The 12,284-nt window shown below is 55.5% G+C and overlaps 6 protein-coding genes across 6 annotated transcripts; 2 read left to right on the top strand and 4 right to left on the bottom strand.

The window, feature by feature from the left end:
- Positions 1 to 341: 341 nt before the first annotated feature.
- On the top strand, positions 342 to 820 carry GLOTRDRAFT_36850 (DUF1077-domain-containing protein; the record flags this gene model as incomplete). The annotated part of the gene is made up of 2 exons (XM_007864743.1): positions 342 to 525; positions 591 to 820. Coding segments are annotated over 2 exons (414 nt in total), but the record flags the coding sequence as incomplete, so codon positions are not given.
- A 321-nt stretch (positions 821 to 1,141) lies between these two features.
- GLOTRDRAFT_137305 (uncharacterized protein) lies at positions 1,142 to 2,251 on the bottom strand (the record flags this gene model as incomplete). The annotated part of the gene is made up of 4 exons (XM_007865586.1): positions 1,142 to 1,164; positions 1,226 to 1,610; positions 1,668 to 1,924; positions 1,996 to 2,251. The coding sequence occupies 4 exons, from the start codon at positions 2,249 to 2,251 to the stop codon at positions 1,142 to 1,144; spliced, it is 921 nt and encodes a 306-aa protein (XP_007863777.1).
- Positions 2,252 to 2,767: 516 nt separating this feature from the next.
- GLOTRDRAFT_120283 (ras-domain-containing protein) lies at positions 2,768 to 4,197 on the bottom strand. The gene is made up of 8 exons (XM_007865587.1): positions 4,051 to 4,197; positions 3,955 to 3,989; positions 3,890 to 3,894; positions 3,713 to 3,835; positions 3,592 to 3,625; positions 3,281 to 3,474; positions 3,123 to 3,203; positions 2,768 to 3,062 (listed from the first exon to the last, which is right to left on the bottom strand). Exons 1-8 carry the CDS (start codon positions 4,084 to 4,086, stop codon positions 2,932 to 2,934), a joined length of 639 nt encoding a protein of 212 aa, XP_007863778.1. The 5' UTR covers positions 4,087 to 4,197; the 3' UTR covers positions 2,768 to 2,931.
- Positions 4,198 to 4,741: 544 nt separating this feature from the next.
- Positions 4,742 to 5,347, top strand: GLOTRDRAFT_137307 (rhamnose mutarotase; the record flags this gene model as incomplete). Its single annotated transcript, XM_007865588.1, has 3 exons — positions 4,742 to 4,765; positions 4,838 to 5,125; positions 5,180 to 5,347. The coding sequence occupies 3 exons, from the start codon at positions 4,742 to 4,744 to the stop codon at positions 5,216 to 5,218; spliced, it is 351 nt and encodes a 116-aa protein (XP_007863779.1). The 3' UTR covers positions 5,219 to 5,347.
- Positions 5,348 to 5,874: 527 nt separating this feature from the next.
- Positions 5,875 to 8,011, bottom strand: GLOTRDRAFT_92006 (uncharacterized protein; the record flags this gene model as incomplete). The annotated part of the gene is made up of 7 exons (XM_007865589.1): positions 5,875 to 6,100; positions 6,186 to 6,412; positions 6,470 to 6,840; positions 6,899 to 7,033; positions 7,097 to 7,168; positions 7,646 to 7,680; positions 7,875 to 8,011. The coding sequence occupies 7 exons, from the start codon at positions 8,009 to 8,011 to the stop codon at positions 5,875 to 5,877; spliced, it is 1,203 nt and encodes a 400-aa protein (XP_007863780.1).
- Positions 8,012 to 8,964: 953 nt separating this feature from the next.
- GLOTRDRAFT_73215 (MFS general substrate transporter) lies at positions 8,965 to 10,880 on the bottom strand (the record flags this gene model as incomplete). The annotated part of the gene is made up of 11 exons (XM_007865590.1): positions 10,720 to 10,880; positions 10,589 to 10,664; positions 10,468 to 10,538; positions 10,206 to 10,414; positions 9,863 to 10,135; positions 9,776 to 9,812; positions 9,697 to 9,725; positions 9,573 to 9,645; positions 9,298 to 9,521; positions 9,154 to 9,236; positions 8,965 to 9,100 (listed from the first exon to the last, which is right to left on the bottom strand). The coding sequence occupies exons 1-11, from the start codon at positions 10,862 to 10,864 to the stop codon at positions 8,965 to 8,967; spliced, it is 1,356 nt and encodes a 451-aa protein (XP_007863781.1). The 5' UTR covers positions 10,865 to 10,880.
- Positions 10,881 to 12,284: the final 1,404 nt, after the last annotated feature.

A 12,284-nucleotide genomic window follows, 5' to 3' on the forward strand; every position in this document is an offset into this window, starting at 1 on the left:
TCCGCCGCGGCATGAAGACATGTATGTATGTTCGCCTTCGAAGTTCACACGGTAATCGGGAATAGCAGCAGGTAGTGGTAGTTGCCACTTACCTTCTACCTATACTTCCGGGATGGTCTTGGACTACTCGTCGCTGGAAAACTCGAAGTACGTCTGAGCGCAGAGACAGAATTCTTGACGGCGGGCAGCGCTGATAGCTTGTCGTCGCAGATGGAGACACCTCCCGCCGCCCCCAGGCTTCGCCTCCACCTCAACAAGCGTACGCACCTCCCGCTCCCTTCCTCCTCCCACTCACCCCTCCTCAGAGTAAATCCACGTCCTCAAAGTCCTCGTCGGCCAGGAGCTCGTCATATGAGCAGCTGAAAGAGAAGCGCGCATGGGACGTGGCGATCGCGCCGGCCAAGTCGCTCCCGATGCAGGCGTTCATGCTGTACATGTCCGGCGGCGGCGTGCAGATCTTCAGCATGGGCATCGTGTTCATGCTCCTGCTCAGCCCGTTCAAGAACCTCGCGTCGATCAACAGCGGTGCGCTCCCCCTCTCGCTTCTATGTTCCCGTCCTCCCAGCCCCTTGCTCAACGGATTGTGATAGCGTTCGCGCCGTTTGCGCCGGCGAAGACGGACCCGAAGGCGCTGACTACGCTCCCGCTGCAGAAGGTCGCGTACCTCGCGTGCAACGTGCTCACGCTCGCGCTGGGGCTATGGAAGTGCCGCAGCATGGGGCTGCTGCCCACGGGCACAGGGGACTGGCTCGCGTTCGAGACGAGGGGGCAGGTGCGTCGTCTCGCGTTGTCTGAGAACGGGTATGACTGGTCGTGCTGATACGCGGTGTGCTGCAGCCGCCAGAGGTGTCGTTGTGGTGATTGATGCGGATCCGGGAGTGTCTCTACGCATGGAAAGCTATGCATGCGATCTCGGAGCGTCCTCTATTCGTGATGAGCCCCCCAATGTACAAAATTTCAGGGAAGATGTAGACCCCATCCAATCGTAAGTGAAATCCAAGATTACATTGCATGCGGCGAGTATATGCATCGGGCTCTACTCTATGCGAAACATTTACCGGGTCAAGATTACCTGACAGCATCCACAAGAAAACATGTCTATCGTCAGGAACGGGTCGTCCAGCGCATACATAACATCAGTTTATTGCTTCTTCGATCTACGAGCTAACCGTGATATTTCAGTATCAGTATTTGCGTCAAGGTGAGGATGCAAGGGCGCACGCACCCGGGGCTTTCGAAGGGGACGCAGAGGCAGGCTTCGTCTGCTGTATCCACTCACCACCAAAGTTCTTCACCGCCCTCGTCGCGAACATGGCCGCCAAGAGCACCGCGCACGCCGCCCGCGCGGACTCCGCATCCAGCGGCGCGACCTTACCATCATCCAAGCTGCTCGCCTGGTCCAAGAGCCCCGCCGCAACCGCGTGCACGTCCGCCCAGAAGGGCTGCGCGTGCGTCAGGGTGGCGTAGACCCCCGTGACGAGCGGTGCACACCATAGGTCGGTCGTCGTCCAGCCGTACGGGAGCAGCTCGGGCGGCGTCGCGAGCGCGAGCGGCGTCGGGGCGAGCAGCGAGCCGAGGTTGACCAGGAAGAACCCTGTGTTCGCGGTGAGCTTGGAGGCATCACGTTAGGGAAGGCTAGGGAGGTATTTACGCATGCCGCCACGTACTAGGGAGGTGAGGAGGAGCGTCCATGGCGAGCCGGCGAGCGCGCCGTGCGGGTTGGCGGTGACCATCGGCGGGATGAGCGTGCAGAGGAGGAAGGCGCGCGTGAGGCCGTCCATGAGCGAGAGCGGAAGCTCTGTGTGGATGGACGGCTGGGGGATGGCTGAGGCGGGGAGGCGCTCGACGAGCGCTTGGATGGCGGTGTAGAGCACGGGGACGACGCCGGAGACGATGAAGGACGGGGGCGTCCCGAGGTACGGGCCTGGCAGGCGCGTTCAGCGGGTACACCATATCATCGTACACTAGTAAGATACACGGCCGGCGCGCACTCACACATCAGCATCTCCCCGCCGTACACCACCAGCAGCGTGCTCGCAGCGTCTCTCACAAAGCTCCTCTGCTCTAGCTTCGCGGCGCCGTTCTTAGCGACATGCTGCGCCCTCAGGCCCTCCCGTATCTGCCGCAGGACGATACACAGCCGGAAGGCGGCGGCGAGGTCGAGCGTGCTGATGCTGAGGCCGAACCAGGCGAAGGGCGCGACGGGCTGCAGCGCCCAGCGGTAGAGCTCGATGAAGGGGACGAGGGACATGGTGGTGTATGTTCAGGAAGTCCAGCGCAAGCGTGCTCGACGAACGTGTCCCAGCGGGCGAGCGTTCTCCGCGAGGATTGCCCGCATTATGCAGCATGTGTCGTGCGTAAAAGTACGAAAGCTACATAACGCAATCTCACCACTGTTTTCTCAATGTACAATGGTGTAACGGCTGTAGCGGCCCAAACCGGGAATGTGAGGAGGTCTGAAGTCACAACGGGTTTCCCCGCTCGTGCGCCGAGTTCAAGACCGTCCCCTCCAGAAAACTTGGTGACCATCACTCGCCGCGGCGGAAGCCGTGGCTCAGTATGGAATAATCGGTCCATGACAGGCCAGGGAAGCAATTCTGCAACCTGCTGGACCCGCCGAGTTAGTCTTAGGAGACCAGGACGAGTCGTCTGTCGTGCGAGTGGGCCGTGCCCCTCACAAACCCTTTTGCTTTTCGTGCACTTTGTTTTGTCGAAGAGAGGATTGCAAAGTATGGATCTTTTGGTAAGAGATACTCTGCTGTTGTAGTGTCCAAAGAATACCAAATTTATTACAGTAGAATCGCAACATAGCATAGCCTATATACAACGAACCATGTGTCTGATCCACATAGAACATACCGTAGCTGCAGTCCTGCTGGCCCAAGCTATTACAACCAAATTATCCACATCTCCCTCCGCTGTCTAACGCGCTTAGCAGCACTTGCCGCCCTGCTGCTGGGTGGTGTCGACGCTGGGCGTGACGGTGATGGTGTCCCCTGTGGGGGCCTTGATGGCATCTGCGGACTGCTCGAGCGATTTACTTGAAACGATGCGGTAGATGTCTGGGGGAAGGGTGGATGGGTTACTAAAGGGGTGAGGAAGCAAGGGGGAGGGGAGCGCACCGGTGAGGATGGTTTGGAAGGCTGCCTCGACGTTCGAGGCGTCCAGCGCCGAAGTCTCGATGAACGACAGGCCGTTCTCCGCTAATCCCACAACCCACAACCCACATCATCAGCCCCCATTCACGCACACAAGTCAAGGGAGGAGAGAGAGGACGCACCGGCGAACGCCTTCGCCTCCTCGGTGGGCACCGCGCGCAGATGCTTCAAGTCGCTCTTGTTGCCGACGAGCATGATGACGATGTTTGAGTCCGCGTGGTCGCGCAGCTCCTTGAGCCAGCGCGTGACGTCGACGTAGGTCGCGTGCTTGGAGATATCGTAGACGAGGAGCGCGCCGACGGCGCCGCGGTAGTAGCTGGGATGGGGTCAGTATGGGGTTTGGAGGTGGCGGGGAGGGTAGCAGGAAGGGAGGAGGGATAGGACAGAAGAAGAAGAAGGGGATGAGGGAGGGATAAGAGGAAGAGGTACTGACGCTGCTGTGATGGCGCGGTAGCGCTCCTGGCCCGCTGTAGAACGAAAAGGAGGTCAGATGAGACAGGACCATAGCGGGAACGAGAGGGAACGAGAGGGGTGGGGGAAGGGACGCTACGCACCGGTATCCCAGATCTGCGCCTTGACGACCTTGCCGTTGACGTTTATCGATCGGGTCGCGAACTCGACGCCGATGGTCGACTTTGTCTCGAGGTTGAATTCGTTGCGCGTGAACCGCGAGAGCACTGTCCCGTCATACATCAATCCTTCATCCCGTCATTGGGTCGCGGAAGACATACGGTTGCTACAAGGCATGCGTGTGTCAGAGGACCATTCTGCAGTAGGTGTATAGGAGAGCACTCACGATTTTCCGACACCAGAGTCTCCAATCAGGACGACCTGAGCGCAGACAGGACATGAGACGCCGTGTCACCCTACTGAACTCGGAACGCGTGCACACCTTGAACAAGTAATCGTAGTTGCTTCCCTCGGCCATTGTTGCGTCAATTGATTACAAGAAACGAGACAAAGTGCTGCAGCAAGGATGAACAGGGGAAGAGACAGGACAGGGACGAGGAGGAGAGGGCGGAAGTATTGGTGCGGGGCTGGTGATGGGTTTCGTGGACGTCGACTGCTGTAGCTGGGGCGGAGTTCGAAATGACTTGTCGTCCTCGAGCTTTGGCGACGAGCTCGAGGCTGTCACTTGGATCTCTATCCTTGGATGTTGGAAGCTCGAATAATGGTTTGTTTCTCTGCAACGACATTGAATTTATCTACGTTGGATGGACGTTGCGAGTTCTCCGCTCTGTCTCTGGGAGACAATCGAGCGCAAGTACGCATACACACCCGTACTCGGTATACGAGGACAGGCAGCTCTCGTACCGTCCACAACTGTTACATTCGACGTTGCTTTAGGTGTCAGATAATACCTCGAGGTTGATTCAGAATAAGATTTGTGAGTACCGCCTGACTCTGACGGATGTATCTGGCTTGTTTGTCTTCTGAATTCTCCAGCGGAGCATCGGTCCGCTGCTGCTGGTCACGACGATGCTCGAGTCTCGAGAGCATATAAGCCTCCCAGTCTGCACTGAGCCCCCTAAGTTCCAAACTATACATCCTCACTGTAAATCCCGACGAGAGACCGCGCTGCCATGTCCATCTCGCATTCCAAACGTGTTTGCCAAATTATAAAGGCACGACCCCCCTTCCCCCCATCTGCTTTCCTTCTAACCCAAGTCCCTTCCTAGCTCAAACCGGAGTCCGTCGCCGAATACAAGGCCCTCCACGCCGCCGTCTGGCCCGGCGTTCTCGCCGCGCTGCAGCGGCACCATATCGCCGACTACTCCATCTACCACTACCCGCCGCTCAACCTCCTCGTCGCCACCTTCAAGTACACCGGTGAGGACTATGCGAAGGATATGGCAGGCATCGCGGCGGACCCCGAGACGCAGCGGTGGTGGAAGGTCACGGACGGGATGCAGGAGAGTTTCAATGAGGGCGCGACGGGGAGCGCAGGGGAGGTGCCGTGGTGGACGGTAAGTGGGTTTTGTGCGTCTCACTGGAGGGAGGGGGGACTGACGGGCTAGCAGGAGCTGGAGGAGGTGTTTAGGTTCGAAGGACAGGCTTGACCCGTATACCAGCAGCGTGTGAGAGGATGTAACAGCAATCATGACCGCACTTGCCTGTTCCCTGCTTGCGTTGCAACCTCAGGACAGGCTACGTACGCGTGAAGCTATGCTGAGTTTACCGTATTCGTGACCGCCGAGAGACTTACGCAGATATCTACCGCGTCAGTGTCCCGACAACCTCAACCCCTAATGTCTGGTGTGCACCTGAAAGATCCACTGTTCGACGCATAGAAACAGTAGCGTTTTTCTCGTTTGCATCACGCGCCATTGCCCACAACAACTGGACAAACTTTGCTATCTGACCGCGACCCGCAGCCGAACCTGTGCGCCGATTTCGCCGTCCTCCACTCCGCTCGCGGTAAATGGGTTGCGCATTCGGATCACAGAGAGGTGACACCTGCGTTTCATCATGGCTGCTGTCTGCCAGAGGCACTCACTTCATGCTGTGTCTGACGGAGTATCGGACACGCTCTCTCATTCTCTTGTCAAAGCGTCTTGCATGTGCGGACATGCTGCGTTCAGACACCAGCAGTCCCATTGAGTAAGTGAGATTTTGAATATGCAATTCGCCGCCAGCCTCTGCTGCCCGTTGACAACGTCCGTCATATGGCCATTTTGCCCCCCCCCCCATGCATTCCAGCCCCGCCCACCCCGCCCTATGCGCCGAATGGCTGCTCATCAACCTGACAAACCGTATGGCTGCTCTCCGGCACAGCGCCATCCACGAAGTACGCCTGCAGCAGCCCCGCCGCGCAGTCCGACAGCTGCGCGAGCACCGTGTGCCCGTACCCGCCCGCCTGCTGGATGAGCCGCGCGTTGCTCCCCAGCCGTTCAAGGCTGCTCAGCGCGTTCGAGAATGGGGTGACGGGGTCGTACGTCTGGCTATATGCACGCACGCACAACGAAAAGGAAAACGCATATTAGCCGGGATAAATGAGATGGATAACGAACGAGTAACGAGACGGACCTGAGGATCAAAATCGGCGTGTGCAGCGTGCCGTTCGCGAATCCGAACGCGCCGCCGTACCGGCTGCGCGAGGGCTGCACCTCGGGCAGGTACGCGCACAGGTCAACCGCGAACGGGCTCTCGCCCACCTGCGGCGAATTTTGTTCCAGCGCCTGTGCGATCTGCTCCGCCTTCTGCCGCGCGACCGTCGCGGGATCTGAGGCGCTCACTGGGGCCGCGTCGTTGCACTGCGTGGTGTGAGTAAAACATTATTCATGATTGTATGTGTGGAGAGGGACACTCACTGCGATGGCGAGCTCCGCCGCGAGCGACGTGTCCGGGCGCGCCCCGTCCGCGGGGTCGACCGCGGGCAGACGGCCGCGCAATATTCGCGTGTAGTTCCCCGCAAACGCCTCGGCCAGCAGCTCTGCTAGGACAGGCCAGTCCTGCGTGTTGTACAGCCCGTTGAACAGCACGCTGCGCAGGATGCCCGCATCCATGTACGCGGGGTAGACGAGCGTGGTGACGCGCGGCGGCGCGGCGTACAAGCTGTCGAGCGTGCGGTTGATCTGGGCGAGGATCCGTGTGGAGGAGAGGGGCGCGAGCGCGCAGGCGGACCCGGCGGAGGCGCAGGTGTCGGCGAAGTGCTGCAGGATGGGGCCGACTTCGCGGGTTTCTGTGGGGGTTTAGTGCATATCTCTTGATGGGGCTTCGTAGAGGAAATTGAGTCTTACGGGAGAGCGGCGTGGATTCTTTGGACCACTGTTCCGGGTCAAGGATTCCGTCAATGCCGACGCGGCCGATGCGTTCTGGAGGGAGGATCTGCACTAGGTACTGCCCAAGCAGAGACCCATAAGACGTGCCAAAGTCTGTCGGAGTGGGTATGAGCATGTGGAATTAGACGGATGGTATGAACAAGATCTAGAACTGACAGTTGACAGGCGCGTCGTCGCCATCGAACGCTTTCGACATGAAGTCGATGTCATGCACCACAGCTTCAGTACCTATGAATGCAGTTTAAACGACTACTCTCCATGCGCGAGCATGGCGCCCTGACCTACAAAACGCATAAAGTCTCCGACTCTGTCGTAGCACTGAGCCGACATCGAGGAGACGCTGGCTCCGAGGGTAGTAAACTGCCTTGTGAGATCATCAACGACTTCTGGTGCTATGGTGGACGGCAGGTTCAGCGTCATGCTACGGACTGTACGGAGCCATATGTTCTGTTCCAACCGGCTGCTGAAACAGGAGATGTAGGGTTGAGACGACATGACCCCGCGAGGGTCAAATCCAATTATGTCGTACTGGCCTTAACAATATACTATAGTCAGGCATGCAAAGGAGTGCTTGGTGAAGACGGGAATAAGGTACCTCTGAGGACCGTTGAGATATTTGGTCCGCTGTCGAAGGCAAATTCGGAACCAGATCCGCCTAGCAGGGCCTGTAAGCATATAGATGTCAAAGCTTCATTGCAGGCCCACCTGGCCCTCCGGGATTTATGAAGAGGCTCCCCAGCCTGGACCAAAGTCATTTAGCACTTTCCGCACAACAGAACAGCAACAGAGCACTTGCCTGTGTGTGGTGTTCGACGCCGGAAGTCGTGCGACGTATATGCTGATTGTTCTTGTATCACTTGCATTGCTATAATCAAGAGGTACAGAAACGTTGGCACATTGGAAACCGTCGTGGCTTTCCCCGCAGGATCCCCACTGGATGCTGCTGCTGTTACCGGCCCGCGTGTCCAGATTCGAAGTCAAGGATGCACTTCCACCAGGCACATAGGAGAGTAGAAGCGTAGCGCTAAACAGACCCAGTGGGACCAGCGGCAGAAAGCTCATAAGGGACATTCTGGGGTCTGTCACCTCCTGGTCTTACAGCAATGGCTTCGAAGACCATTATAAGCGACATCTAAGCGAAACCTGTGGTTGAAGCAGTGTACGTTTCGCAGGCGGCCCTCCCAAGTCCGAGAAATTCGCATGTGAGACGCAGAGTGAATAAACTTTTTGATTCCGTAGCTGGTTACAGTCGTTTGCATCCGTTGCATGTCGACAGGCGATCAATTCAGAAGGCCACCTACAAAGTATGTCGGCATCGGAATCCAGAAAAATGGTCCAACTTCTGGGTGGATTTAATTTCTAGAGAAGGGCTAGTAGTAGAATCGAACTGCGAATGACTGTGATATGGACAGTGGTAGAATTATGGCAGAGAACCTGTGTAGTTCGAAACTACTTCACTGGATCTGTCGTCGTGGTCAAGCCTGATCAAGCTTTCGGTGAAGTGATGAGGTCTGCAGGCGCCCATAGCTTGGATATCCATGTCCGTCCTTGTGGTGTTGAAGCTCGAATAACGATCTGCATTGCCGCGACGATATTGGATATGTCTGTGCTCCATTGATGATACCAGCCGCGCTCCGCTCCGGGAGGCACTCACGAGTACGCATGCGCAATATGTTCGCGGTAGTAGATTGCGGCGAGGTTGCTTCGGTATTGCCACCCACAGCTGTAACGTCCGACGCTGCCAGTATCTACCATTCAAGATATGCTTGATTGATTGGGACAATCCTTGTTTCTAGCGGAGACTCGACCTGGTCACGACAAGGCTCGAGCGCATGGAACTTTCCCAATTTGCCCCGAGTCCCTCAAGTGTGCTATATTATAAGTGCCGAGATGGTCAGCTATCATGGGTTGGTGTATACCCGACATCCACCCAAACTCTCATTCTGTCACCATACTTTATCGTGAACCATAGGAGCCTGCGCGTGCAAAATCAGCATTGAAGCACTTAGTATCGCTAGCCGTGTTCAATATGTAAGCACGCACCCGAAACCAATCCAGGCGAAACAGGCGAATATCGTGTTTGTCGTAGCTACTCCGATCATATTGATCAGGGGCAAAACGCACGCTGAAGCTACAGCAAGTACGGCCGCTCGCACGCCCCTAGAGCGAGAACGGTATCAGTACTGAAAGGGTGCAAACTCGGGTCAACACACATGGACGCCGCCATTACTTCTGCACTGCGCGAATGCAGCAAGTCTACGAAATATGCCGAACAGGGACTAAAGACGGTGTCGATCTAGGTAGACATACGTCCGTCAACTCGAATCGACCTGATATCCTCGTGATTGAAAGCGCACCCCAACGCCGTTGATAAACAGGCAGAAGAGATTGAGAATGATTCCTGGCAGTCCGGGTATATTCTCCGTGATCAGGCCGCTGACGATGATGGAAAGAGGAGCGAGAACGAGAAGCCCAGGGATCGCTGCCCTCAAGCGGTCTTCGGGCAGCCATTCACCGTTTCGTTTAACTCGCCATTTAACGATAATTTTGTCCGACATGTATCCAGCCAGTGGGGACCCAACTGCTTGCCAGTCAGGATCATCTACCCAGAGTAGCCATAAGGGGAACGCACCAATGTTACCCAGTCCTGCCGGAAGGAAGAAAGCGCCGATGATAGCCTCGTTTTTTATGTGGTAGTGCGCGCCCTTTGTCCGAGTCCATCAACAGGATACCACCTTTGAAAAGGACGATCTCACAATTGTATATGATAGAGGAATCAACAAAACTATATCCAGTGAGACTTCAAGCCTTTGATCATGCCGGTAAAAGACTAACCATAATCTGTAATCAAGGTGAAAGCGCAAGCCAGAGTCTACCCCGCTCGATAATCAGATGTGGTATGCAGAGTGATCAACCACTTACCACAGCCAGGATATTGGGAGACCTTATATACCGTAATGAGCTGAGAGGATTTAACCATACCCACTTCCAGTTCAAGTCACAGCAACCTTGGTCCCGCAGATGATGTTGGAGACCCGTGGTACCAGGATGGGCCGTTTCTGGCAGAAACGCGTACATGAACAGAAAGGCCAGCCCAGCACTTATGAACAAGGCGTATTGCATAGCTCGCCAGGAAGCGTAGTAAGCTGCCAGGCCGCCGCAGAACGGGGCTAATGCTGGACCGAGGCAACATGACTGCCCGCGCAATCAGCCGAAATTACCAACATGCTCATTCACAAGCAGATCAGGAAAAGACCGTACGCACGGCAAAAAACACTCCCATTGCAGTACCACGCTGCTCGAGCCGATATATGTCACCGATCACCGCGGCGCCGACCGACATTCCGGCGGACGCTGCGAAGGCTTGCAGCATTCGCCACAGAATCAGCTCGGGGACACTTCTAGCAATAGCTACGCCCAACGCCGAGAAACAAAGTAGCGGGAGCGAATATACCAAAATTGGTCTTCGTCCATCTAAGAGATGCCCAAGTCAGTCCTTGCCGGACCGGTGCATGTACTACACTTACAGAAGCTTGAGTAACGCGCCCAGATGAGGTTTCCGAGGGCAAGCATAAGCAAGGCGAAGCTTACGGATAAACTACAAGAATCGGTCAGCTGCGAGCTACAAAGGACATTGAATAACCTCACTTTATAACAGAGCCTGATGAATTAAACTCCTCGGCGATTTGAGGAATAGTTGGCACGAACGAGCCAGTGACAAAAACTAGAGAGCTGTTCAGAGGGATTGGCTGGACACGCATGATGAGGTGATTCAGTACAGGGTAGCAGTCCCGACCAGGATACTAGAGCCAGGATGGCTCGTTTCTTGCCTGGGGTGAAACGCTGAAAGATGTCATCTGTTTCAGATTGTACGACAGGATCTTCAGCTGAAGATATCAGAGGCGTTTCTTCGCTGGCTATCATGACCCGGACAAGAGAGAATGAAGATACTCGTAGCGAGGAAGAACAGCAATGGGATTACTCGGGGCACACATTGATCAGCCGAAGCCACTCACACCCTAAGTCAAGCTTCAACTCAAGTTAAACTTGGGATGACTCGACGTAAGCGTGTCCGATGCCGGCCTTTGACTCACGACTCGGACGTAGTACTACTATCATTGAGGGGGTTCTGCAAAATTTGCAGAACCCCCTCACCCCCTTATATCTCATTCCACACTCAACCAAAAAATGTTGGGTAAGCTCAGGCAGGTATATATACACTAGAATAGAACCTCTGCCAAGTCAGAATGGGAATGTCTGCTGTGGTTGAAGAGAGGGAGAGAAAATGGGTCCTGTAGGCCATGGGAAAGAAACAGTGTCCACTAGATCTCTCGTGATGCTCTCAACGGACTGCAGTGGAATGGCTTGGCGTATCATGAATACGCTGTCTATAGTACAATACACCAGCCCGATAGAGTAAATAACGAGCATGTCGAGATAGAGAGGCAACTTTGCACATCTCCCGGGCCCATGTCGTGACAAAAGCGTGACATCGCTCGCGGCGAGATCCCACTGTGACCGCATGTGACACCTTTTTGCAGAACCCCCTACATGAACCGGCATCTCTCTCCTTCGTTCCACAGGCTGCATAAAAATGCACAAAAATAATGAGGACGTTCATCACTACGTTACACACAATATGCGGAAGATCCGGTAAGAATCCGTCAAGTGTGCGGAATGCTACAGGCCGAATTCGATACTTTTTGCAGAACCCCCTCAATGATAGTAGTAGGTCGCGTCAATGAAATGATCAGAGGCGCCCACGCGAAATGATGAGTTCAGAACGTGACAGCGTGACTCGGACAGCGTCTCATCGAACGGCGCATACGGCATATGCACACCCGTCAGTTCACGCTCGGATCACGTCCCCGCTCGATGCAGTCTTTGTTGAACTAGGCGCTGACTTAGCTGCCAGGTTCTACAACGTACCAGAACATACCGGAACCCTCTGGAATATTCTGGTATATTCCATTATTGTACAATGGCACGGAACTCATGTGGGTCAGTGACATCATAGGTGGAGCTCAGTAGGATTAGGGATATTCCACGTAGCTTAGTCAGTCTATGGGCCACTGTGTATATAAACCCTACAGCTCTGCTGCCTAATGACAAGGGTCGTTTATACGAGCTTTACCAGTAGCTACAGCATCCAACCAATACAGGTGAGTTGTGTAGGGCGCACTGTGCGTGCTGCTGCCTCCATAACTCTTCATCAGGTTATGAGCCCAAATAGGCAGCTTGCGTCTGCGCGGTAACTCGCTGCAGCGCGTTGCGCCTCGCTCACCTGTGCATCGCCCTATGCGCCCTCACAGGCTGCAGTGGTGGCCTTGATGCGCGATCATCA

The sequence above is a fragment of the Gloeophyllum trabeum genome (genome assembly GCF_000344685.1).
Source record: "Gloeophyllum trabeum ATCC 11539 unplaced genomic scaffold GLOTRscaffold_00003, whole genome shotgun sequence".
Taxonomy (NCBI): Eukaryota; Fungi; Basidiomycota; class Agaricomycetes; order Gloeophyllales; family Gloeophyllaceae; genus Gloeophyllum; species Gloeophyllum trabeum.